The sequence below is a fragment of the Pelodiscus sinensis genome, chromosome 2 (assembly GCF_052426305.1).
Source record: "Pelodiscus sinensis isolate ZL-2025 chromosome 2, ASM5242630v1, whole genome shotgun sequence".
NCBI classification, from domain to species: Eukaryota; Metazoa; Chordata; order Testudines; family Trionychidae; genus Pelodiscus; species Pelodiscus sinensis.
In genome coordinates this window covers 184111268-184138172 of record NC_143053.1, presented here as the reverse complement: position 1 = coordinate 184138172, position 26905 = coordinate 184111268, and the positions used below count along the sequence as shown (strand labels likewise).

The following is a 26905-nucleotide window of genomic DNA, read 5'->3' as shown; positions in this document are numbered from 1 at the left end:
ATTGTTGACAAGTGAGCTGCAATGGAAGAGTGGATAGTGTTGTCAGGAGAGACAGAACAAACTTCAGTATAGTGCAATGGATAAACAAGGTCAAAGAACAGCAAGCCAAGTGGTATAGCTGAATCAGCAGGGCTGAGATCAAGTAGCCATATCACAAAATAATGGTTCTTCCATAATCAGTATACTCCATACTTTCTAGTACTAATCACTCACCATAGAAATGTATTTTCCATGTCCTCTCTTTCCTCTTTACCTCCCACCTTGTGACTAGTTCTCTTGATGTTTAATGTCTCTTAGAGTGCGTTTACACTGCATCATTATTTCGAGATAACTAGCATTATTTCGAAATAACAGTGTGAGCATCTTCACAGTCATTCCGTTACTTTGAAATAATTTTGAAATAACGGACGGCTTATTAAAAAATCTGTAATCCACATTCTATGAGGAATAACACCTATTCCAAAATAGCTGTTTTGAAATAAGGCACGTATAGACACTCCACTGCTGCTATTTTGAAATAGCCCCCCACCAGGGCCATTCTAAGTTATTTCTCACCAGTGCCTCTGGGGGCTCTAAATCAAGATAGATGTTTACTTTAGGGAAACCTGCCTTGGACTAATTTTGAGGCTTCCCTGCAGTGTAGATGAGCTATTTCAAAAGAAGCTATTTTGGAATAACTATTCCAGAATAGCTTACAGGCAGTCCCCCAGTTATGCGGATCCGACTTATGTCGGATCCGCAGTTACAAATGGGGATTTTCTCGCCCCGGAGGACTGGAGCGGAGGGACGCCTGGTCCCGCCGCCCACCTCCTCCGGGGCGAGAAAAGCTATTCCCCATCTCCCTGGTCTGCTAGGGGAGCCAGCAGACCAGGGAGACGCTGAGCAAAGCCGCGGAGGACCCGGGCCGGACCCGCGGCGCTTCCAGCTGATCTGGAAGCGCCGCGGGTCCGGCCCGGGTCCTCCGCCGCTTTGCTCCGCGTCTCCCTGGTCTGCTGGGGGGGGGACGCAGCTAGTGCCCCCCCCAGCAGACCAGGGAGACGTGGAGCAAAGCCTGGGGCCTGTGGTAGAGCAGGTGGGGCGCTGCCGGTTGGTCCCGCAGCACTGCTCCTTGGCGCTACTGGACCAACCCGGCAGCACCCCAGCTGCTCTGCCCCAGGAGTCCTGATTCAGCCGCTGCTGATCAGTTTCAGCAGTGGCTGAATCAGGACGCCTGGGGCAGAGCAGCTGGGGTGCTGTTGGGTTGGTCCAGTAGCGCCGAGGAGCGGCCGCGCTACTGGACCAACCCAGCAGCACCTGAGCTGCTCTGCCCCAGGCATCCCCAAGTTAGCCGCTGCTGAAACTGACCAGCGGCTGACTACAGGAAGCCCGAGGCAGAGTTGCTCTGCCCCAGGCTGCCTGGAATCAGCTGCTGATCAGTTTCAGCAGCAGCTGACTTGGGGACGCCTGGGGTTCTTAAGCTGAATCTGTATGTAAGTCAGAACTGGTGTCCAGATTCAGCTGCTGTTGAAACTGATCAGTTTCAGCAGCGGCTGAATCTGGATGCCAGTTCCGACTTACATACAGATTCAACTTAAGAACAAACCTACAGTCCCTATCTTGTATGTAACCCGGGGACTGCCTGTATTTCAAAATAGCCATGCGGTGTAGACGTACCCTTGATGTCTAAGCCCAAGAAGCAATGGTCTTAAATTGCAGCAAGGGAGAGTTAGGTTGGACATTAGGAAAAACTTCTTAACTGCTAGGGTGGTTAAACAATAAATTGCCTAGGGAGGTTATGGAATCTCCATTACTGGAGATATTTAACAGCAGGCTGGGTAGACATCTATCAGGGATGATCTAGACAGTGCCTGGTCCTGCCATGAGGGCAGGGAACTGGACTCAATGACCTCTCAAGGTCCCTTCCAGTCTATGATTCTATGAAAGTATAATTTGATTCTGTGAATAATTATTGCCGAGCACATTGCATTGGAGCCTATTGCATTACTCACTTCAGGAAGTCCAACACTCAGTCGTATGTGTTTGCGGGATCAAGCCCTTAATTTCTAATCTTTTGGGAGCTGAGACAATTTCTCTCATTTGTTCTGTTAAATGCCCCTCATGTTCATGGCACTAAATACATGAAAAAAGTGATCAATTCATTTTTAAATAATTTTGGTGGCACAAAAGTTGCATCCTGTTAGATCAGTTTGCAGCATGCATGTGTGTTACTATGTACAGTAATATGAGCCAGCTTCTCAGCTGGGGTACATTGGTGGAGCCCCATGCAAATCAATGGAGTTATACCAGTTTACACCACTTGAAGATCTGGTTCTCTAATTCTGATTTTTAAATCAAGCATGTTTTTCACTGGTGCCAACAGAAGACAAGATCAGAAAATAGTGTTTGGATTTCATGTCTGATTTTCTTCTCTCCCCCTTCTCAGACTGCAACATAGATATTTCTGTAGGAATTGATATTTCGAGGCGCATGAAACCCACTTCTGCACAGCATGTGAAGCAGAAACTGCAGAACTACCTGCCCAGACTTCTGCACCGAATGGAGTCCTTGACTAACATCAGCTGTACTGCTGATTCTGAAATCAACATCAGATTCAAGTACCAAGTGTTTGCACAGAATGGCCAAACCTTGTTTGATTCCGATTTTGAAGCCTATAATGAAGAGATCATCCAGAAGTTCTTGGCTGAACAAACCACTGTAGACACCTATCTGAATGCTGAGTTCTTACAGTCATTTTGGGAGAAATCCCTCAGCCTGGCCTCTGCTAAAGTGAAGGTAAATAAAAGGAAATATTGTTTAAATGTGTATTAAATCTAGTGCTAGTGAACACTGTACAGGGAATAAAGACTTCATGAATATTCTTTTAGATTAATCTTTGGAGTCATTTTGACAGTGTTTATGACCACTTACTGCGAACAATTGTGCAAGTGAATTTTTGCTCCTGGTATGCAAATACTTGGGCAAATCCATATGATTAAAAGTATTTAGACTGGAAAATTTCACATGTCCATCTGTGAAGCAGTAAATTAAGAGGCAGAACAGTACTCTGTAAGAGATGTTTAACCACAAAACCGAAGTAGTGATGAATCAAAGCGAACATCATTGCAAATGTTTCATGGCAGAAAAATATTCACACAAATCATTAAATCATTTCAAATAACAAATGAGTAAATTCAAGGTCTATCCACAGATAATTTGCAGACAGAGAAAAGTGGCTATATTTGTAGACTAACATGACCACTGCAAATAGTTCAGCCATGGATGAAAGGAGACAAAGGAAAAACAAAGGTTTAAAGGGCTGATCCAATTCCTATTAAACTCAAAATTTACCTTTCCATTGACTTGAATAGAAATTAGATATTTCCTAGGATTTCAGATTCAGTGGCCCTTGTGTTTTTTTTTTTTCTGATTAAGAAACTAGTTCTGGAAAGAATTTTTGCTTCTAAGGCCCTGATTCAGAAAAACACTCTGCTCAGGAAAAGCACGTTGGCCTCTCCTAAGATATAAAACGTATCTTCCAGTGAGATCCATTTTTAATTCTTACAAGGTATACCTGAGAGGGGTAGCTGCGTTAGTCTGTAACTTTAAAAACAATGAGTAGTCCTGTGGCATCTTAGGGTATGTCTACACTACAGCACTAATTCGAACTAACTTAATTCGAATTAGTTAATTCGAACTAAGCTAATTCGAACTAGTGCATCTAGACCTAAAAACTAGTTCGAATTAGCATTTTGCTAATTCGAACTAGCATGTCCACATTGAGTGGAACCTGAACCGAGGTTAAGGCTGGCCGGAAGCAGTGCCGGCAGGGCATCAGATTAGGACTTAGAGCGTGGAGCTGCTGTCTCAGGCTAGCCGAGGGCTGTGCTTAAAGGGACACGACCCCCACCCCGGACAGACAGTTCTCAGGGGTTTCCCGCTCGCTTGTCTAACTCGATGAGGGACAGCAAAGCAGTCCTGGCTTGGAGTGCCCTGAGTGCTCACACTCGGCACATCACAGCACTCGGCCATCAGCCCAGCTGCACTTGCCGCAGGCTGCCATCCGGGGAGGGGTGTCAATCGGGGGGCTGCAGGAGAGCTTCCGCCCCGAGGAGCCCGCAGAGACACCCCAGTCCTCCCCATCGGGGGCTTGTACCCCATTCCTCCCTCACCTCCTTCCACTTACCCCTCCCTAGCCCCCCTTCCTGATGTACAAAATAAAGGACACGTGTGTTCAAAAATAGAAACTCTCTTTATTGAACAAAACTTGGGGAGACTGGGAAAAGGAGGTGGGAGAGAGGAAGAGAGAGGGTGGGAGAGGGGAGGGCAACTAAAATGATCAGGGGTTTGGAACAGGTCCCATATGAAGAGAGGCTAAAGAGACTAGGACTTCTCAGCTTAGAAAAGAGCAGACTGAGGGGGGATATGATAGAGGTCTATAAAAGCATGAGTGGTGTGGAGAGGGTGCATAAAGAAAAGTTCTTCATTAGTTCCTATAATAGAAGGACTAGAGGACACCAAATGAAATGAATGGGTAGCAGGCTTCAAACTAATAACAGAAAGTTCTTCACAAAGCAAATAGTCAACCTGTGGAACTCCTTGCTGCAGGAGGCTGTGAAGGCTAGAACTAGAACAGAGTTTAAAGAGAAGTGAGATAAAGTCATGGAGGTTGGGTCCATGGAGTACTATTAGCCAGGGGGTAGAAATGGTGTTCCTGGCCTCTGTTTTGGAAGGCTGGAGATGGATGGCACGAGACAAATGGCTTGGTCATTGTCTTCGGTCCATCCCCTCCAGGGTAGCTGGTGTTGGCCGCTGTTGGCAGACAGGCTACTGGGCTAGATGGACCTTTGGTCTGACCCAGTACGGACATTCTAAGCTCAGGGCTCAGGGTCGGGGGTCTCACTGGACCACCTTGATTTTCATGCACACCTGCTCCTGGGAGGCCAGGCTGGCAGCTATCCTGCCCTAGACGGCCACTTTCCTGTGCCTAGTGTGGAGGTCATGGATGAGGTCCACGATGTCTGCACTAGACCAGGCGGGCGCCCGCCTCTTGCGGTCCTGGCCAGGCTCCCAAGAGCCGCCAGCCTGGTCCCGGGAAGAGGGGGAGGGCTGGGGGGCATCAGGTGGCTGGCTCAAGCCGTACCAGGTGCAGGGTCTGCTGGCTGGGTGCTGGCAGGCTTGCACCTGGCACGGGCACCGTAGCCAGCCCGTGCCCCTTTAAGGGCTCCGGGGCCGGGAGGGGGGCAGAAGAGTTTCCCTGGTGGTGCCCAGTGTGGCCACCAGGGAAAGCTGGGGAGGGCTAGCCTCCCACTAGTTCTAATTAAGTGGCTACACAGCCCTTAATTCGAACTACTTAATTCGAACTAGGCGTTAGTCCTCATGGAATGAGGTTTACCTAGCTCGAATTAAGCGCTCCGCTAGTTCGAATTAAGTTCGAACTAGCGGAGCGCTTGTGTACCGCCTATCAAAGTTAATTCGAATTAACATCTGTTAGTTCGAATTAACTTTGTAGTGTAGACATACCCTTGGAGACTAACACAAATATATATAGTATTGTCAAGGCTGTTCCCTACTCTGACATTCTGGGTGTGTCTAGACTACATGGCTCCATCAGCAGAAGCCTATAGAGGCAAGGTAGATCTTCTGTGGGCCCCCACCTTCTGCACTCAGAGGGTGTGTCTAGACTACATGGCGAGTAGTTTACTTGACATAGTCAATGAAGTGGGGATTTAAATAATCCCCGCTTCATTAAAATAAAAATGGCCGCTGCGCTGTGCTGACAGTCAGCTGATCCAGTACAGCGAGGCAGTCTAGCTGCGACGCAGTCAATAAGGGAAGCCTTTGTCGACCGCTCTGGTATGCCTCATGAAAAGAGGTTTCCTGGAGCGGTCGACAAAGGCTTACCTTGTCGACTGCGCCGCGTCTAGACTGCTGTGCTGTGCCAGATCAGCTGATTGTCGGCACAGCGTGGTGGCCATTTTTATTTTAATGAAGCGGGGATTATTTAAATCCCCACTTCATTGACTATGTTGAGTAAACTACTCTATATGGCTCCGTTGACGGAACCATGTAGTCTAGACACACCCACTGAGTGCAGAAGGTGGGGGTCCACAGAAGATCTTAACAAGTACCTTGCCTCCATAGTCTTCTGCTTAAAAGGTCCCCAAGATCACAGATTTCCTGACTTTGGGAGGTAGCTGCCACCATCAAGTGATTTAAGAGAGCTTAAAAAAGGAAACAATCCTTTCCTCCCAAAAAATAAGAAACAAACTATAATTTAGATAGATGGCTTTTCAGTTTAGGCAGGCACCCACACAAACCTCCTGTTATCTGCCAGGACACAAGAATCAAATTGCTTTAAAAAAGGTGATTTTATTAACAAAACCGAAAGATATACTTGATAAAGCATACTTGGTTGCCAGGTGTTACAGAGCAACTAAGAAAAGAGCAGATTAAAACAGAAAAAGAAATATCATCTGCAGAAGTGGGTTTTGCCCACGAAAGCTCATGATACTATATATATTTTTGTTAGTCTCTAAGGTTTCACAGGACTACTCATTGTTTTTTAGGTATAGCTAGTTTAGAATGGTTTTAATTTATAGTGCTCCCTGAAGAATATAGTCTCACCTCCATTCTGAGGAGCAGACACAAATCCCCATGCTGGCAGATACAAATATAAATGTCCTATTCAGCATTTGCCAAATTCTTCCTTTTCAACATAGATGTGGCGCATAGCTAATATTTTGGTTTTATTCTTTTTCTGTTAAAATCCTCAAAATGCAGGTCTTCTCTTAACAGTGACTGTAAAAGGGCATCATGAGGGACCACTTGTATTGTGTCTCAATGATTTCTGAACAAATTTGCTCAGTTTACCTATACAAATGTTATTGACTAACTGCCAACTCTAGTAATGCAATATTGACTATTTGTCTGGGTTCTTCTTTCCTCATGTATCATCGCCAGGGACAAAGATTCTGCGGTTCTAATGCTGCTCTTAGCCCCCACCTGGGTAATTCCGCAGCTTTCCCCATTCTAGGAATTGGAAGGTAGCTCAGACTTCATACCCATTTAATCTTTGGCCACACTACTGGAGAGCCCAAAGGGTCCCCATTTATTGCCCTTCATGCTGATCCTGGTGTGCATGATGTAAACGGCTATTTATTCAGAACAGAACTGATGTTACAAACTCCTTTTTCATAGATCACTGAGCAGCAACAATTTTTGCCGGATCTTTGTGGTTTGCTTTTTATCTGTTGTTTGTTGTTCTGCTTCATTATGAAATGCTGAACTCAATCTGGAAGGTATTAACTGAGCAAAGCTCAGATTTATTCCAACGGAAGTTTTACTTAAATAGGGTCTCTGTATAAACTTCAACAATGTGGTCTCACCACACGTTGCGTGGAAAGTACCTTTTTGTTCTAGCACTTTTTGGTAGATTATTTTCACAGCAGGAGCTCAATGCACTACTTTAGCTGAGCTCTACTAAAGCAGATGGGAGGCCTGATCTAACTTATGCCACTGGAGACTTTATACCACTGGACAATAAGATTAATGAAGCTTTGCTTCATCATATCCCTTGTCTTGATGTCAGTATGTCCCCTCTGTCCTCCTACTCTGGGGGTGTGGAGTGGCTGGTACAGGAGCTGACTCAACTGCATAAGCAAATCTTACACCAGTGGATATTAAGGGGAATTTTCTGCTGACCAACTATGGCTGAATCAAGTGTTAGGCTGGCAGAATGCACCACAGAACCCAGCCAGCATTGTTATCTGGTTAGTCGGACGAATCCAGTCCTGGATTGCCATCACCCAAAGGAAAAACATTGCTTGCTCCAAATTCTCCTCCAAGTTACTCCAGAGTCAATCTGGAGCACTTCACTGACTTCTTTGAAAGTCCTTCAAACTATACACAAGAATTGGCCCTTGTCCAGCACACCTGAGTGCTTAACTGAACTGGTTGCACTAATAATTGTTGCAGTCTACAACACACATTCTTCCAAATGGAGCCACTGTCAAAGCAGAGATGTTTTGGGGCTTAATTACCACAACTCTGTCCTTTGTAAGCCACATTGTCACCAGTTTTCAATATTAGATTGTAATTTTAAAATTAATCTGCTCTATAAACCCATCAAAGGTTGCACAACATGTTGAGAACTACCCAGGAAAAGCAGTGAGCGCTATTATTGTGGCTATTGTCTTTTCATATTTTCTACCAACCAGCTTGGTAATTCAGTGTCTTGTTTACAGGTTCTGCTAGTGTTTACAGATGGGTTGGATGATACTATAGAAATGCTCCAAACAACAGCAGACTCCCTTCGTATCAAAGGTATGGTGTGCTGTCACAGTTCAGCATTGCTCTGCACGCCAGGCAAGCCTGCACAGCAAAATGAGCCTCACAAATAGTGAATCTCAGATCCTGGGTCAACTGACTCAGACTCTGATGCCCACACCTTTTGCTGTGTTTCAGAGGCTGAGTTCCCTCCTGAAAGGAAATGTTTACACTGATATTTTTAGCTTCTGCGAGCCTCAGTAAGTCAACCTGGGGTCTGAGATTCATTGTGGGAGAGAGGATTGTTTGTTTATTTTGCAAGGTAGAGATACCCAAAGTGTGCTACATTCCCCTCCCACTGCAGGCCTTCCACATACTCATGCGTATCTGCATGATTATGACATTGCCAACAATTCCTGGTGAACACCTGTCTCCCATCTCTGGGTGAACCAGAGCTCTCAATTCCCTGAATGATTCATAGTCTTTACTTTTCCCAATGGGACAATGAGGGTGTCTGCTGCCAGCTCCATTCTTCTCTCTAAGCTAAGAATCATTCTTTAATAAACCAAGAGGGTTGGCTGGCTGGGTTTTTTTCTGCCACTTTCTGTGTGATTTAAATGTCCAGATTCCTCTATTTTTTTTTCTTAGTCTAAGAGCAAAGACAGTATGATGACCTCGTACCTTGCTATAATAGCAAGGAGTAGATTTAAGCTCAAAGTGCCTAAAAAACTGCATTTTAGGAGGCAACATCACTATAGGAGGAATTTACTAAAAAAATAATGGTTTGATCTTGAAAATATTCACCAATTGAAAAGTCAGCATATTTCATTTCAGGTCAGTTGAAACCTTTTGAAATGTTTCATTCGGGTTTCAACCATCTTTTTTTTTAACCTCCAGGCAGCTCAACTTACGAATAGAAAAAAACCCAGCATTTTTAATTTGGAAAATGTCAAAATTTTCAGCATCTTTTTCTCAACATTTTTTTCAGTTGGTAAATTTATCAAACCCAACTCAGTTTTGCAAATGGTTTTGATTTTGACAAAGCCACATTTTTTTCAACAAAACAGATTCAACTGAAAAATTCCTGACCAACTTGTTTGCTGAGTCACTTCAAAACCCAAATCTTTTACAGTCATTAGTCTAATTAGTAAAATAGATCAGGGAAACAACATATCTTTTTTTTTAAGGTCTTGATGCACTTTTAATGGTTGGCCTGGAAAATGTGCAGGATTTGAATGAACTTCAAGAAATAGAATTTGGCAGAGGATTTGGATACAAGCAACCTCTGAGCATTGGATTTCCAGAACTTCCAAACATCCTACGGAAAGAACTTGTAAGTACCTTTGAGATACAAATACAAAACTCATCACAGTGTGGCAGTCTGATGGGTTAGTATATCATGAATTGTTTTGCAGGACGTGATTGCTGAAAGGAAATGCTGCAATATTTTTGCAAAGTGTATTGGCGAACCTGGTTTTCATGGTATAACTGGACCTCCTGGGAGGAAGGTAAGTGTACCAAAGTGTCCACTGTCCGGTTATTTTATTTTGCCATCTTTTTTCAATAGTAGTTCAATGCTACACACATAAAACACCCACAAATCTAGCCAGTACAACAGGAAACAAAAGCTTGATCATTTCTCTAGTGTAAATGTTATCCTAGTATAAGTTTTTTTTTCTTTAAAAAATGTTGATCAGCAAAACAAAGAAAAACAGGTGTCCTTGTGAATATCTGACACTAATGACCTTTGAACACACTTCTTGGACCAATTCACTAATGGGAAATAATCCTGTCCCCTCCTCACTTACATATGAACTTTATTAGTAATCACAGCTTATTGTCTTTGGTAGCTTCCTACTGCCATATTTAGCAGTGTGAATATTAGCATTCTTCTTGACAGCTGCCATTGTCACGCCTCTTTTGTGCTTTCTCATTCTTCTAATGTTAGTCCCATCCCACCTCTGCAATGTGCATCCATGCCCAGAGCATCATATCATCCTTCCAAAACTTTTTGTTTTTAAAAAAAATCTTGTTAGTCATGTTGCTTTCTCAGATATTTTCCTGAAATCCATGCTTATGGGTACCTCTACTGGTTGAAGTTTTCCCACTCAGAATGGTGTTATAACATGGGGTGTGTAAGTCACCCTACACAGATGCTGGTTTACAAAACAAATGGTAGCCATTTGCCTTGTATAATATTTAATAATACTGTAAACTTCTATAGTGCCATTTATCTGGGAGACTTGTTATTCATTAATCAATTTGTTAAAATGTAGCCTTGTAACACCCTGTATTGTTGTTCTAACCATTTTACATAGGAGTAAACTGAGGCCCAGAAATTAAATTCCAGGTATTTCAGCTCTGAATTCCTTTCTTTTTTTGGTCATTGAATACTGCAGAATCCAGCCCACTCCTTTCTATCTGTTTCATTAACAAAACAGAGTGAAAAATGTCACATTTTGAAGAGATACAAATTATTATAATGTAATATTGCTGACTGAATATGGGCTGGAGAGTAAGGGGCAGGGAAGTAATTGCAAACATTAATTTCCTTTGACATTCACAGTCCTTTTCTTTTATTCTAGACTAATCTGCCAGCATCATTTTTTCAGTTACAAATATTTCTCAGAAAATGCTCAGGAAGGTGAAACATTATCATGATTAGGACGAATTATCTGAAGGCACAAATAATGCAGAGCTAAAGCAAATACTTTGTAAACAGCCCACAAATTGGAATATACTCCTGTTTAAAAATCAAACAGTTTCCGGTAGCAGACAAAATTAGCCAATCTATGGATCATGACTAATGAAGATATTGCATAAAATCAAACCTACCGATGATCTCTCTGGTGACAGCCAGAGTGCACACACCAAATGCTTATCTTGAATCTGGATACTGAACTCTGTTCTCATTATTAAATCACAAGCATATCAAGCGTATTGGACTTTTAGTAGTGGCTGTGGAAATGTCTCAGCTGCATTTTTTTTTCTACCCCTTTCCAGTCAACTCTGGTTTGAAAGATATGTTTTCTATCTGCACATGCAGAGTCCTCCTGCCACCCTCCTATAATCAAATGTCAGGGAGCACTGCTATGCTGTGTAAGGTAAGAGGAAATCTCAAACACTTTTATCTGAAACAGTTTTATCTCATTCATTTGTTTCTTTCAGGGAGGCATAGGCTTCAGGGGAGTTCCTGGCCATCCTGGTGAGGAAGGTGAAAATGTAAGTAAACATTTTGCCTTCATTGTAAGAGGGTGTGTTAGGTATCCCCCACAGATCTTGGGAAATGTGCCATCATTGCTTATACACAGAAAAGGTGATTGCCTATGACTTCTACTGCATGTAGTTTTTGGTGAATATAGCACCAAATTATTTGCCGAACATCACAGAGCAATTGTTTGGGAGCTCAGAGTAGAATTCCGATCTCCTGATTTACAGTCATGTGCCTCACACCCAAGGACATTCTTTTCCTCTCAGCATAATATATCAGAAGAAAAAACAATAATAAATATAGCAGCATCGGATTATTATTTTGGTGCATTTGCCAATGGCATTGCAATGAGTTATTTATTACCACTGTAGTCTTCAGCACACAAATGGCTAGAAATGTGCTTTCCCCCTTTTTTAAAATAATAAATTCTACCGAGACCAGAGAAGGCCAACAAAAATGAATTTCATTACCAGTATAAACATAGAACTAGTTTTATAGTGTTGCAGCCACATCACTTGAACATCTCTCTTAAAAATTTTATTGAATGTATGACGCCTGCACTCCAAAACCCCATTCTGAGGTAACTACAGATGAGCATGCAAGCCACATGGGAATAATTTCTGTTCTTGGTTTGTGCTTGGGCTAGTTTGACCCTGTCATGGGAGATGCTGTCTGGGGCTGGCTAGAAGACAGCTTGGGAGGAGCTGGCAGTGAGACAACACCTCCCAACCGGGGTTGTGGAGAAGCTGGGCTACTGATGGGAGGGAGGGAGCAAAGGGGGCAGTTGCTCCAGGGCCCAGAGATTTAAAAGGGCCCATGGCTCCAGGCTACTGCTATTGAAGCAGCAGGCAGAGCTCCAGGCTCTTTAAATCACCACCAGTGTCCTGCATGGTCCTATCCTGGCAGTGCTGAGAGCTGGCTGGGGGAGGCACGGGGAAGCGTGGTGCAAGCAGTGATGAGGGTTGCTGCTTCTAACTCTGCCCCTTTCCCTGTTGCCCAGCCCATCCACCACATTGCCTATGGCCCGGCAAAGTCTGTCACCAGCCCTGTGGAGAAGACCCTCTCTGTTGCTGCATCTGCCAACACCAGAGGCCATGACGCACCTTAAGCAGCTGCAGATAGACGGGGGGGGGGGGAATCAACTTTCCCAAATTTCAAGTCACCCCCATCCCTTTCCAGAAAGGGGAGAGAAAAAAGAGAGGCAGTGATTCCTCATTGCTTTGTGGGTGCTCTAACCTAAAAGCGCCTCCCGTGGCTTCACATTCCCTCTCAGCCAGTAGGCCCTCCTGCTTTTCCTGACTTCAGTATAAAAATCTGCAGCAAATTGAGAATTTGAGGAAGCCCAACAATCAAATGTAATGAAGTGACTAACACAAGGTCTATTGTGCTGATTATCGAATTGGACTAAGTTGGGTGGTGCGTTACTTAAAGGGGCAGTAGTTCCACATAGTTATGGGCTCCCTGCTTTATTACTCCAGGGTACCCAGCTCATAATTTAGATCTAATGTGTCCAGTAGGACATGGGACTGTGTATAAGAGCCAGAATGCAGCTGCATGATTGTCCTTGTACTTTCTTATAGCATTGTGCCAGTATATCACTGTAACCCGAACGAGGTTTGATCCCATCTGCACTACAGTCAATCTGGAGCCATTACACGGGTAGAGAGGAGAGCCCACAGATTGCATAAGAGGAACAAGGCTCCTCGTGCCCTCCCCCTCCCTTGTATATCTTTGTGAAGGTCTTTCACAATCAGACCCCAAATCCACGCTCTCTCTCTGATCCTGAGTTTGTAATTTTTTAAATACAATATTCTAAAGTGTCTTCGTGAAAAATTTTGCTTCTGTTTTGGAGGGGCTGCTCCTAAGATGTCTCCAGGTTTTTTTTTTTTCAAAGATCACAGATGTGATTAGGGTTACCAGGTTGTCTTAAAAAAAAAAATAAAGGGACGCACTTGATCGGGAGAGGAGAGGGGAGGGGAGGGGGTAGGACTGGCCGGGAGGGGAGTGGGGCTGGCCGGGGGAGATCGGGGGAGGGGCGGCTGGCAGGAAGCAAAGCTGGCCGGGGTGGTGGGGGGATCGGACGAAGCGGGGCTGGCGATGGGGGGGAGTGAATCAGCCGGCAGGGAGCGGGACTGACCCAGGAACGTGCAGATTCCAGGGCACTGCCCATCCCCGCGTACGGTCCTGGCAAAGCGAGTCCGACTGCGACTCAACCACGTGCTTGACCAGCGCTCAGGAGCAGGGACAGGGCTTCCCCTCCTCCTCAGATGCAACCAGAGGCTCCCAGCGCCGATCGTGCCCCACCTCCCATCCACTCCCCCATACCCCAACAGGTTTCCATCCAGCGCCCCACCAGAAAACCAGAAAATACTGGACATTGCACATGTCCGGTATTTTCTAATTTTTTTTTACTGGACAGAGGCCCCAAAAACCAGACTGTCCGGTAGAATACTGGACATCTGGCAACTCTATGATCTGTCAGACAAGGTTATTCCTAGAGATTCTTCCAGCTTGTATGTAGCTGTGACACTCCGAGTTCCTTTCCCAGACCCAAAGAAGGGCTCTTTCACCAACAGAAGTTGGTCCAATATAAGATATTATCATACCTACCTAGTCTTTCCAGTATCCTGAGATCAATAAAGCTGCAACAAGACTGCAATGAAAGCATCTGTATCTTTTCAGTCATCCTAAGAGACCTATAGAATAATCCTTCCTAGAGCAGATGCCCATCTGAGAAGAAAGGGGCATTCTGTTTAGTACAAGTTTTTAAAAAGAATCAATCTTCAAATATCAAGATTTTAGAGACAGGAAGTTCTTTTGCGGGGGAGGGGAAACATAACACACTAGTAAGTGCACAAAACAGTGATACAGCTCAAACCTCATGGGCTGCTGACTCTCATCCCTTTGACGTCAATATGAGGACTCACATTGACTTCCGCGGGCCCTATTCAGGTCGCTAGTGCAATGAGTGGTGATAGTTAAAGAACCCTGGCTTGCTTTAGGAGAAGTTTTTAAAATAACAAGTGGCCAGTTTTTAATGCAAGAATTTTCACATTTTGCCTTGCGTTGTAGGGGGAGAGAGGTCCAATGGGCATCAATGGAACTCAAGGAGAAGGCGGATGCCCAGGTGTTAAGGGCCCTAAGGCAAGTGTTAAAAGCATTCTTTATACCCCCTTTCTTTTATTTTACTTTCCATATATCTATTTTGAACCTAGAAGAGTTCCCTTTATCTGCATTCTTTATGGACATGTGGACTGCTGTGCCCTGCTCTCAGAACAGTATAGTGACCCCCTAGCTCAAGGGTAGGTAAGATCCGGCCTGCCAACCTTTTAATCCAGCCTGCAGCCCGCTCCTGTAACAAGGAGCAGCTCCATGCCATTCAAAGTGGCTGGCTGCTCCCTGTGTTTCTCTGCACTGTGCGCATGGGGGGGGGGGGGGAGTTTCATGTGCTGCCCCCACCTCCAGCACAATCTCTCAGCTCTTATTGGCCAGAAACCAGCCAATAGGAGATGAGAAATTGTGCTGGGGGCAGGGACAGTGCCCAGAGAGCCACATGGAACAGCCAGCTGCTTTGGCACCCCACCCCCTCCCATACCCCAACTCCCTTTCAGACCACACACCCCCTGCTACACTCCGCCCTCAAGTCAGAATCCTGTCCTGCATCCATATTACCTCCTTGACCCTGCACTCCAAGCTTCTGCTCCAGGTCACCCCCTCTTTTTACCTAAACTCCCTTTCAGACCCCACACTCTTTCCTACACCCAGTCACCTACCCCAACCTCTCTTCTGCACCCAACCTCCATCCCAGACCCCACAGCCCGTTCATAGAAAAGTGCGGCTCTTAACCACTTACCAAAAACTTGGAGTGCCTCCCCCATCAAAAATTATTGCCTCCGCTGCTCTAGCTACTGGATGTGCTAGGGCTGCTATCTAGTGTTAGTTGTTTCTGGTCAGGCCTAGTACATTGCAATGTGGTTGGACAGTCTGCCGATTCAATTGCTCTCCAATGAATCTTCCTCTCATGGAGCTGCCATGGAGTCTAGCGAAGAGTTAAAGCTGAGCCAAACTGATTGCTAGGACAGGAATAAAAATGTCATTAGGCCACTGGGGCATGATGTAGATTCTGAAACCTGACCCTCCATTTGCATCTTGCCTATGACCTATTCATCAAGCTGCTCCTTGCTCCTGCCCCAGCTCTAGAGAAAACTTTCACTGGTTTTTGGTATAGCTAAATCTTAACACAGTTTACTTTTCATTTCAGGGAGCAAGAGGCTATCGAGGAATCCGGGTATGTGTTCTTTCTGTAATTTCTTCAAGTAAAAAAACCTTTTTTATACACAGTCCTGTCATCTTTTCTTTATGTTGTAGGATGAAAGGTAGCTAAAGACCAAGCTGAAGGGTATCACAAATTGAATTTAAAAATTCTAAAATTGCATGGATTTACAATATAATTGTGTAAATGAAAGCCGAGTGGGGAACTGCTCCTATTACGAGACAATGGACGTGAGATACATTTGAATTGCATGACTGTAGAAGTTTGATCTAAATTGCTTATAGTGAAAAAGTCAGCAATATCACTGGGGCACTATTCCCAAGGCCAAATTATACAGCTGTCCTATTCCCCCTTAAATAGTGCCCCTGTTGCCAGACTTTCCCCCCTAGCTCTGGTTAACTGGTTCTAGGAGGTAATGCAAAGGTGCCGTGAGTGGGTAAGTCCCTGTTTCCTGAATTCCGATACTTTTTTCTTTTCCTAAAGATCTAAAAGGCATGACAGTAATAGAAGGGTCACTTCTTCCCTGATGGTTTGATTTCAAAAACATTGTTGATTTGGGCTCAAATAGATTGAAATCTAGGGTGGGATTTTCAGAAGAGGCTAGGAGAGTTAGGTATCCAAATCACACTGAAATCCAATGATTGCAGAATGTCTAATTGCCTTAGGAAAATGTCAGCCTTAATAAGTGGTGTGTAGACAATGTGCAGTCTGAAAGCCATATGCATTATTGCAGTTCTCGAGTCAAAGCCCACCCTGCTGATATGCACAGACTCCTTCACCTTTTTCGGCGACCATTACAAAATTTCATTTGGAAAGCATGTATCTTTCATTGCTGACATTATCATCTAGGATGTACATCTCCAGCTCAGCCATAACACATTCTTCAGTCATGCTTCAGTGTCCACTTCATTATTTAAAAATGAAACTCCACTTCCAAGAAAGGATTCAATACCAGTAACTCAGTAAGCTCATGAGAATCAGAACTTTGGGATCATACGAGCCTTATAGAGACCGTTACAGATGTACTTAGTATAAAATACTGTAAATTTGGGCTCAGATCTGTTAATGTGTGCAAGAAAAAAATTAAAAAATACAAAAACCAAAAGTGGTGATATCTTAATATGTGGCAGTGGAATATTTATAAACACTAATTTTATGAGCTATTAGATTTTGAACAGTTTACCTTTGCTCCCCTGGAATATTTACAAAATCATTGATAACTAATGAAATTGTTCATAGTCATAGATAGTGTTAGTTACTGCCATGGCCCAGCTAACAGTAGTCTGCAGAGATATCAAAGCTATCAGAGTATGAGGTCCCATTGACTTCAGTGGTCTTTAGAAGAGGCTCTTAAAGTCACTTTCGGGAATATGCAGTATACCCACTTCAGTTCTCAAGGTAACCAAACAATGACAAACCCTTTTCATTTCATTCTTTATTCCCACTGAGCATCAGAATAAATTATTTCTTTTTGTAAATAGCAAACAAAAGGAAAAGACAAGCACTCCAAGTACCATTTCGTTGTTCATTAAAACTACATGGGCAATTCCAAAACATTTCAGGAGTTCCATCACTGAAAGTAAAGTAGTGTAGCTGTAAATCTTCTGGACAATTACACTCAGAAGTTACATTCTTCAGCTGAATCTCAAGTTTACATGACAAGCCTCTGACATTTGGCCTGCTATTTTATAAGGTATTGTCTTCCAAAAAAGGCGGATATTTGTTTTGATTTTTTTAAAATGGTACGATGTCAACTGCAATATGAAAAGGTGACTGTAGGTGGTGCAATGTATTAGTCCTACCAGTCTTGTATAAAACAAACCAAAAGGACTGAATGAGCTACTTGTAGATCCCATTAACCTTTTTCCTACCCGAGGAGAGGAATGTTGGCTTCTACTGAGAGTAATTAGGTCAACCTCTCAGAGCTCTTAGCCCTTTCTACCCTGGGAAAGTAGTATTTGAAAGGAGATGTATCAACACTATTTACACATTCATCAGATTGGCTCTAAGCATGGATAAATGGTACCTGTAATACAACATCGAGACATTCACAGTTTTGACTGGAGTTGCTTTAAATTCAAAATGATCAAAATCCACCCAGATGTCAATAAGAACGATTCTATTAGAACAGTTTCAGAGGGGTAGCCGAATTAGTCTGTAACAGGAAAAACTTAAACAAATAGTCTGGTAGCACTTTAAAGACTAACAAAACATGTAGACTGTATCATGAGCTTTCATGAACACAGCCCACTTCTTCAGATGTGTGTACCGTCATCTGAAGAAATGGGCTGTGCCCACGAAAGCTCATGATACCATCTACATGTTTTGTTAGTCTTTGAAGTGCTACATGTCTATTAAAACAATCAGTGAAAACAATGGTTCTGTGCTTTTATTTGACTCAAAATCTACAAAACTCTTTGATGGTTATTTGTACTTCCAAGAAAGAGCTACTCTTCTGAGGGAGATGTTTTGGGAATTATTTTGGATAATTTTCCTAGCCTGTGTTGCACAGGAAGCCAGTCTACATTCTTTCTGGACTATCAATCCATAAATATAAGAACTCTTACCCACTGTTAAGTATACCAACCACAATATAATATGCCCTAAATTAAAAGTGTAGCATACACTGAAAATAAGTAAAACCATTGAACACCATAACGACATGCTATATCAAATGCAAATTGATGTTAGACTGTCAGCTGTTGAGGTTTTAAGGATGCTGGTGGTGGTAAAGAGAGTTCATATTCTTGTCAAAGTTCATATTTTTAATAATTATTATTTTTACTCTTGAAAGGACTCACAAGCATGTTAGGTGCTTTACTGTGCACACAGAAAGACAGCTTCATGCTCCAGAGAGCTCACTCCTGGGCTAATGTGGATTTTTATTTATACTAACAGGGTCATGATGGTGAAAATGGAATTGATGGGCTTGATGGAGAGGAGGTAACCTTTAATCACTTGTATTGAATACAATTAATGAGGCTCATTTGAAAGCTACAACATTATTTATTTATATTTATATTTTTATTTTTATAGGGAAGTCAAGGACTTCCTGGATCTTCTGGAGAAAAAGGCAGCACAGGAAGACAGGTAAAGGGGATTTAGCCTGACTTGAAGCTTCTGTCATCTTTCTGACCTTTACTACCAAATCCGCAATCTCTGTGACCGCTTAACAGCTGCACATTTTCTAATCATTTGATATAAACTGAATGGAAATATTTTAAGTGTAAAAGCCAGCGTCTCAGCTAGTGTAAATCAGTATAGCTCCATTGACTTAAGTGATGTGAATTTATGGCAGTGAGGATCTGGCCCTAAGGATCTGACTGTGACATTAGTACTGTAGCTTTTTACCTGTATCCTAATTGTCTGTGCTTTCTTCATGACTGAAGGGTAGAAAAGGACCCAGAGGAGAAGTGGGTGAGCGTGGAGAACCTGGTCTAAGAGGAGACCATGTAAGTAAAGTCTGTGGTATCTCTTAGTCTGTAAAAAGTTTTCAGTGAAGTGAATAGCAATAGAGCTTTTAATCTTCATCTTTGAGTCCAGATGCGTCACTTAGGCTATGTCTAGACTACAGGGTTTTTTCAAAAAAAGTGGCCTTTTTTCGAAAAAACTTCACTTGCGTCTAGACTGCTGCCACGTTCCTTCAAAATTAAATCAAAAGAACACGGCGGTTTTTTCAACAGTGGTAAACTTCATTTGACAAGGAAAAACACCTTTTTTGAAAGAGCTCTTTCAAAAAAAAGATGTTCTTGAACACAAACAGGGCTTTTTCGAAAGAGAGTATCCAGATTGCCTGGGTGAGCTCTTTGAAAAAAGCGGATCGCTTTTTCGAAAATAGTGGTGGCTGTCTAGACAATCTCTTTTGAAAGAAGCTTGTAATCTAGACGTACCCTGAATGTCCCAATTTTGTGATGAAGTTGCCTCACATGTCAATTTTGTTTTAAGGTTGGATGGCATCCTGATATCCTTGGCTGGGTGGTGGATGGGTCAGGATTATCAGGAATAGAACTATCAGGAATTTTTATAATAAAATGGTTTTCGGTTGGAAAATGTCACTTTGTTAAAACTGAAACATTTTGTGGAAATATGTCAGTTTTTCAACTCTTGTTACCCACACACTCTAGGGCACCCACCTTTACCCAGTTCCTATGGCTCAGACATAACTTTTTACTCTGAAGGGGCGTCTACTGTGCTCCATTATTTCAAGATAACTAGCATTATTTCGAAATAATAATGTGAGCGTCTACACAGCCATTCCGTATTTCAAAATAATTTCAAAATAACGGACAGCTTATTCCAAAATCTGTAAGCCTCATTCTATGAGGAATAGTACTTATTCTGAAATAGCTATTTTGAAATAAGGCGTGTGTAGATGCTCCACTGCTGCTATTTCGAAATAGCCCCTCACCAGGGCCATTCTAAGTTATTCCTCCCCAGTGCCTCCTGGGGCTCTAAATCAAGATAGCATGTCTACATTAGGGAAACCTGTCTCAGACTAATTTTGATGCTTCCCTGAAGTGTAGATGTGCTATTTCGAAATAAACTATTTGGCTACGTCTTCCCTGCAGGCTTTTTGCGCAAGAACATGTGTTCTTGCACAAAAACTCGTGGAGCATCTACACTGCACACATGTTCTAGCGCAAGTAAATTTACAGTAAAGCATCAGAAGAGAGGGCTTCTTGTGCAAGAGTTATTCCTCTCCCCACGAGGAATAAGTCTTCTTGTGCAAGAGCAAGAAGGCAGTGTAGAACCTGTAGAAACCATTTTCATATTTAGCTAGAAGCCATCTTGTATATCAGAACCCATTTCAGCTTTTCTCTCAAGCACGTAGACCAGAGTGAACTTTCTGTCACCCCGTGAGAAGAGGCCTACAGGATGGGCTATTGGTATGTGTTAATTGGGCTGGTTGGGACAGGAGATGTACTCCCTCGTACCTGTCCGCCATCTTGTTGATAAGGCTTTGTTTTTCCAAATTTAATTGAGGATTTCTGTAATTGAATGCCCTGACGTCAGACTGTTTGGCTAAGGGTATAAAGATACTAGGATTGATTGTATTAGCAGCCTTACTGGGCCCGGCTCTGCTTTGACCATGTTTGGCTCATGCTGTGCTTTATTAATTAATAAAGCTGTTTGTTAGCTGCCTAAACACAGAGGAGCGTGTTTTTGCTTCGACAGCAGTGTGGACAGGCAACAGGGCTTTCTTGCTCAAGAAACCCCTATGACTCAAATGGCCATCAGAGCTTTCTTGTGCAAGAGAGTGTCCACACTGCCATGGATGCTCTTGTGGAAAAGCATATCTCTTGTGCAAAAGCACATGACATTGTGGATGCACTCTTGCGCAAGACCTTTTGTGCAAGAACTCTTGCACAAAACAGTTCTTGTGCAAGAAGCCTGCAGTGTAGACATAGCCTTTTAGAATAACTGTTCTGGAATAGCTTCTTTCAAAATAACTGTGCAGTGTAGATGTACCCTGATGGTATGTCTACACTATGGGCTAAGTTCGAATTAAGATATGCAACTTCAGCTACGTTAATTGTGTACCTGAATTCAAAATATCTTAATTTGAATTTTGGTACTGTCCACACTGCAGGAAGTTGAAGGGAGCACACTCTCCCTTTGACACCCCTTACTCCTCACAGAAGCAGGACGACCGGCATCGACCGGAGAGCCCCCTCAGTTCGAATTAGCATATCTTCACTAGACCTGCTAATTTGAACCCTGGGAGATTGACTGCGGCAGCTTTGATCTTCTCTGCAGTACAGACATAACCTAAGGTACCCACCTTTTATCCTTTCCCTAGGGCTCAGGCATTAATTTAAGCACTCTTAGGGTATGTCTACACTAACCCACTAGTTCGATCTAGAGAGGCTAATGAGGGCGACTGACATTGCAAATGAAGTGCGGGATTTAAATATCCCGCGCTTCATTAACATGCTCCCAGCAGGTTGCCATTTTAGAAATTGAGTAGACTGAAGTAACTGCCCGCGTCTACACGCGGCAGTGAAACAGGATTCTGAATTAAAGCCCTAAATCAAATTAGCTGTTAGTCCTCCTGTAATGAGGTTTACCAGCTAATTCAATTTAGGGCTTTAATTTGGAATCCCGTTTCACTGCTGCGTGTAGAATGAACATACAACACCTACAGGGCTCATCACTCCCAATAAGACAGTGGAACTTTTCCCTTTTGACCATTCAGGATCAGGTCGATATGGGGGGCTTCAGTTGCTGGGCAGAATATTGATGTTTTGCAACTCTGTTCTTGAGGCTGAGTCCTGAAGTTGGTTCCCTAAAAAACTTCCTTTTGGGCTCCACTTTATATAGTGAAACTAGAGTCCTGCTTAGCTGTACCTTAACCAATTATTTCATTAAAATTTTACTAACCAATCCTAACATATTGTAGCAAAACTCTTTAACCCAGTCGCTCCCAACGCGGTGCCCGCGGGTGCCATGGTGCCCGCCGGGGCATTTATGTGCACCCGCCTAGTGACCAGGGCCGGGCCGAGCCATTCTTGTATCCCAGTTGCACTGCGCATGCGCGGTGGCACCCCTGGGTGCGCGGTGCATATGTGGCTTCCGCCCCAACTGTGCAGCGCATGCACGGTGCCGCCCCTGGGCACATGCAGCCCCAAAAGGTTGGGGACCACTGCTTTAGCCAGTCCTACCGCACCACCTTAATTGATTTACACCTGGCAAAATTAATTAGATAACAGACGGAAACAATGAAAGAACCAGACAGGGAACATCAGAGAAGTGGGGACCATAAAGACAAAACAATAAAGAAATGAGGATTTCACAATCACATATATTGAAAAATGATTTTTTGCTAGACAGAATGCTATCAAACTAAGATTTCTTTAACCATCAGAGGATCTGTTTCTTTATCTGGTGGTTGCTAATAGGACAGGATCTTCTTAACTGCTTGATATTGCATTGTTTTAATGGAACATGAAGATGCGACTTCCTGCTTTTTATCTCATGGCTGCTAGTCTCTTAATTTGGCTTCAGGCTTCAAAATATGCCTTAGATCTCACAAAATGGCTACAGAAAAAGGACTTATCCTTAGAAATCTAGGATGGAATTTCTGGTCAGAGAGAAAAATCCCCACCCCAAAATATCCATCCATCCTGTCATTAGGAAAACGAACTGGGATGTGAAAAACCCAGGTTCGGTTCCTTGCTTTGACTCAGGCAGAACAGGGACTTGAACCTGAATCTCCCACATCCTGTGTATGTGTCTGTCTAGGATTAGATTTTTTCTGTAAGCCACAAGATATACACTCATCTTGATAATACCAGAAAGGGGCAGCAGCCCAGACCTCACTGCTTCCTGTGCTTCCTTATCCAGGGTAATACAGCCTCTTTTGGAACCAGTCTGTCCTGCAGTCTCTACTGCTGGCTGAACTGAACCCTCATCCTCTAAAAAGGAGTTGATTTCTGGTTGGAAATATGCAAGGATGAAGAGAACAGCTGTTTTCTGATTCCACCCCTCCTTGTTATGAACCATAGAGCCCTAATCTAATGGAAGGGCTCCAGCAGTGTCTGAGGGCTAGGAGTTAGAATGCATCTGCAGGCTTTTTCTCTGAGTAGCAAAGGACATCATGTGGCTTCTGCCAGTTGCTAATGCTCAGTTAAAATGGGAACACTGTCAAGCATTCTAGTAACCCATTGAAGCGCATAAGAATTTTGCCATTGTCATGACTTCAGCAGGTCAGGATTTCATTCCCTGAGTCCAACTGAATTGTATCCAAAGAGACAACAACCATTTTAGGATAAAAACTTGCTGAAGACCATTGCCCAGTTATGTTGTCACCAGCACAAGTAAAACTTCACTTTTGCATGGGTGTAGCTGTTGGGCCAAATAATCCAGTATCTGAGCAGTCTCCCCCATGCAACCAATGAAAATGTGGCATGCAAATTAGCTGCAGGGCAAAGGTGGGATTGGTTGAGTTACCTCTGATATCACAATGGTCTGGGACTCTTGGCATATCATAGATACAGGAGCTACTGTAGCTGTATGCTACATAGGGATTATTTGTAAAGTAAAAACAGCAGAGAATTTACGGGCAGTATGGTAACACGCCATGAAACCCAATGAATGAATGAATGTGGCGATAATATTCTTAACATTAAAGAGTTCTTAGCCATGCTCGTAGCTGTTTCCATCACTTCCCACTGAGGGTACGTCTAGACTACAGGGTTTTGTCGATAGAAGTTTTGTCGACAGATACTGTCGACAAAACTTCTGTCGACATAGAGCGTCTAGACTACATTCAGTTCTGTCGACAAAGCAAGCTGCTTTGTCGACAAAACCCTGTAGTCTAGACACAATCCTACATGCAATAACACCTTCTGTCGACAGAACTCTGTCGACAAAAGGCGTTATGCCTCATAAAATGAGGTTTACCAGCGTCGACAAAACTGCTGAGTTCTGTTGACGTTATGTCGACAGAACTCAGCGGCAGTGTAGACGCAGGTATAGTTTTGTCGACAAAAGTCCACTTTTGTCGACAAAACTCTGTAGTCTAGACACACCCTGATTTAACAAACATGCTAGGCTTCAGAATGGCAAAGTGACAATCCTGAAATCTTATTATATAGATCCTGGATAATTATATCTAAACAGTGATCAACCATTTAATTACAAGTTTGAATTCATCACCCATCCGGATAGTTTTCTTCATCTGTTTGGGCAAAGAGGTTTTAGCTTTTGATTATAAAACTACATTTCTCAGAGGCCTCTTGTCTCCATCATCTTCTGAATTAATCTATACACTCTTATTTCCACAGTCTGTCTTTGCAGCTGTACTAGCAAAGAGGAAGTTTCTAAAAAATGGTTAATGTCTTGACTTTTTTCAGGGTGATCCTGGAATTAACAATAATATCTCTGGCCCAAAGGGTGAAAAAGGAAAGCCAGGGCAGCAGGTAAACACAGCTTTACACTTTTGAAGGCTAATGGGGGTGGAAAACTGTGTATTTCTTAGAAGGTTGAGTTTTGGCAGTTGTTGGGGGATGAGTTGCTATTTAATTTTTACCTTTTTGCTTCATAACTTGTTTGTGTAACCACCACTGCACAGATTTGAACCTGGGACCTCTAGAGCTTAGTATAAGAGCCGCTACCATTTGAGTTGAAAGCCAGCGGGCTCTTAGCTTAGGCCGTAGGGCTCCCTTGTTCTTATTTTTCACTGTAAGTGTTCTAAGTGCCACTGTAGGGACAGTGACCCACACTAGGGCTATGTCAACACTATAGCTTTTTCCAGAAAAATGGATGTAAATGAGGCAAAGTTTGAAATAATGAATGAGGCTCTGTTTTTGCCCAAATACCCCCTCTTGTGCAAGAGCTGTTTTTCCTGAAAAAAATGTGGAAGAATGGCTCTTGCGCAAGAGGGGCTTTTTGCACAAAAACCTTTTGTGCAAAAATGGAGCCTAATTAATTATGCAAATGAGGTGCAGTGATATTCCTCGCTTTGCCTCATTTGCATATTTTTTGCGCAAAAAGGGGGCAGTGTAGACATAGCTTAGGTGTGTGGGCTACATTTGCAACACCTAGGCCTTTGGAGAAGTATTCTCTTTTTAAATTATTGTATCAATCCATAGACATGCCACGCTGTGTTTACAACCTGGTTATATTCTTATGCTTGCTGATGGATGTCAAATGAACTTTGACTAGAAGGATGATACTTTGTAATTTGTTACCTGGATTTAACAGGACTATATTTCAACAGAAGACTTGTCAGGATGGATTGAGACCACTTCATTTCTCATTTCTCCCTCCAAACACTGAAATACCATGTATTTCCCAAATTACATTGCTTGAGGCGGGAGGAGAGGGGGAATAAATCAGACATACTGAATATCAACACAGCCTTGTCAGCTTGCTAGAAATAATTTATTCCTTAGAACAGACTGAACTCCTTTTTGATGTGTCATTCAGACTTTGTGTCACAGGGTCGTAAGCCCAGCCCCAATGGGGACAGGGCATTGAGCCTTTCGGGCCCAGTCTGGGGTGCTCCATCCCATAATTGTTACAGGCCGCAAGTCAGTAGCAGCCCCTGTCAGCAGGACAACAGGGCTCAGCAGCCTAGTCAGTGGCAAATGCTCCCTATTGCAGAACAGTAAGGCCTACTTGCCTTAATTAATAGTCCAGATGTAGCACCCCCATCTTTGGGGGTTAACAGGGTGGGGTAGGGGGACACAGGCCCTCCCTCTATGCCAGGTCCCAGCCCAGGGCCCTGTCAGTGGTGGGGGTGTCCCACCATTAGCTCAGTGGGGAATCTGCCCAAAAATGCTGAGCTCATGGGATGCTCCAGCTCCCCACCCTGAGCTACTTCCTATCCTGTTCCAGATTATCGGTGTCTTCCCCACCTGCACCCTCCAGGATGTGTGCTTTCCCAGCTGGTCTCTGCTGGCTGGCCTCTGCTGCAGCTTCTGCCTGCTGCTCCTTCTCTGGGATTCTGGTGGTGGTGGTGGCAGTGGCGGCGGCGGCGGCAGCAGCAGCAGCCGCAGCCGCTCCTGTTTCTGCAGACATCATCCCTGACTGAGCTGCTCCATTGGCCTTTATACTGGTCCTCCAGTTGGAGCATGCCCAGCAGGGCTGTGAGGGAGGGGTTCTCTCAGCTAGCTAGGCCTGTTTAACCTCCCCCCCCACAGGCCCAGTGTGGGGTTGGTACACCTAGTCACACTTGTATACATGCTTACAACATGTCCTCTGAATCTTTTCTGGTGTTTTAGCAGGTTTTCATGTCCCCCCTACTTTGGGGTCTTTTATTTTACTTGTATATACATTTATTTATTGTTTTTTTTAATTGTAAGCCGCCTTGAATATTTTAAATAGCGAGGTGGGGTAAAAATATTTTAAATAAATAAATAAATAGATTTGCTGTAAGTGCTTTGGGACAGGAACTTGAACCTTAGCATATGTGTGTACAGCAATTCTGATCCTGATTCAGTACAAATAAAACAACTAAAGGGGCTCTGCTCATTTTGCCTCATTTTCAAGCAGTAAGTTCTACTTAGATATCAAAATTAGAGATACAGTAGGTATGGGCACATCCCTATGAAATCTGGTCATATCTCAAAAACTCCTTGGTCTACAGGAAGCTGATTCACTCCCTGAAAAATAGATCTTGGACCTAATGCAAAGACCATTAAAGTCAATGAAAGCCCCCTTACTGTCTTTCA

General features: G+C 43.4%; 1 protein-coding gene across 1 annotated transcript in view; it reads left to right on the top strand.

The window, feature by feature from the left end:
• Positions 1-26905, top strand: part of LOC102454802 (collagen alpha-4(VI) chain-like) — a 105143-nt gene that overhangs the window by 20220 nt on the left and 58018 nt on the right. Inside the window, exons 10-20 of the mRNA XM_025183551.3 lie at positions 2423-2772; positions 8223-8301; positions 9432-9577; positions 9660-9752; positions 11413-11466; positions 14528-14599; positions 15717-15743; positions 18627-18671; positions 18765-18818; positions 19118-19180; positions 24584-24649. Coding sequence (XP_025039336.3) covers positions 2423-2772; positions 8223-8301; positions 9432-9577; positions 9660-9752; positions 11413-11466; positions 14528-14599; positions 15717-15743; positions 18627-18671; positions 18765-18818; positions 19118-19180; positions 24584-24649 — 1049 coding nt within the window. The remainder of the gene's footprint in view (positions 1-2422; positions 2773-8222; positions 8302-9431; positions 9578-9659; positions 9753-11412; positions 11467-14527; positions 14600-15716; positions 15744-18626; positions 18672-18764; positions 18819-19117; positions 19181-24583; positions 24650-26905) is intronic.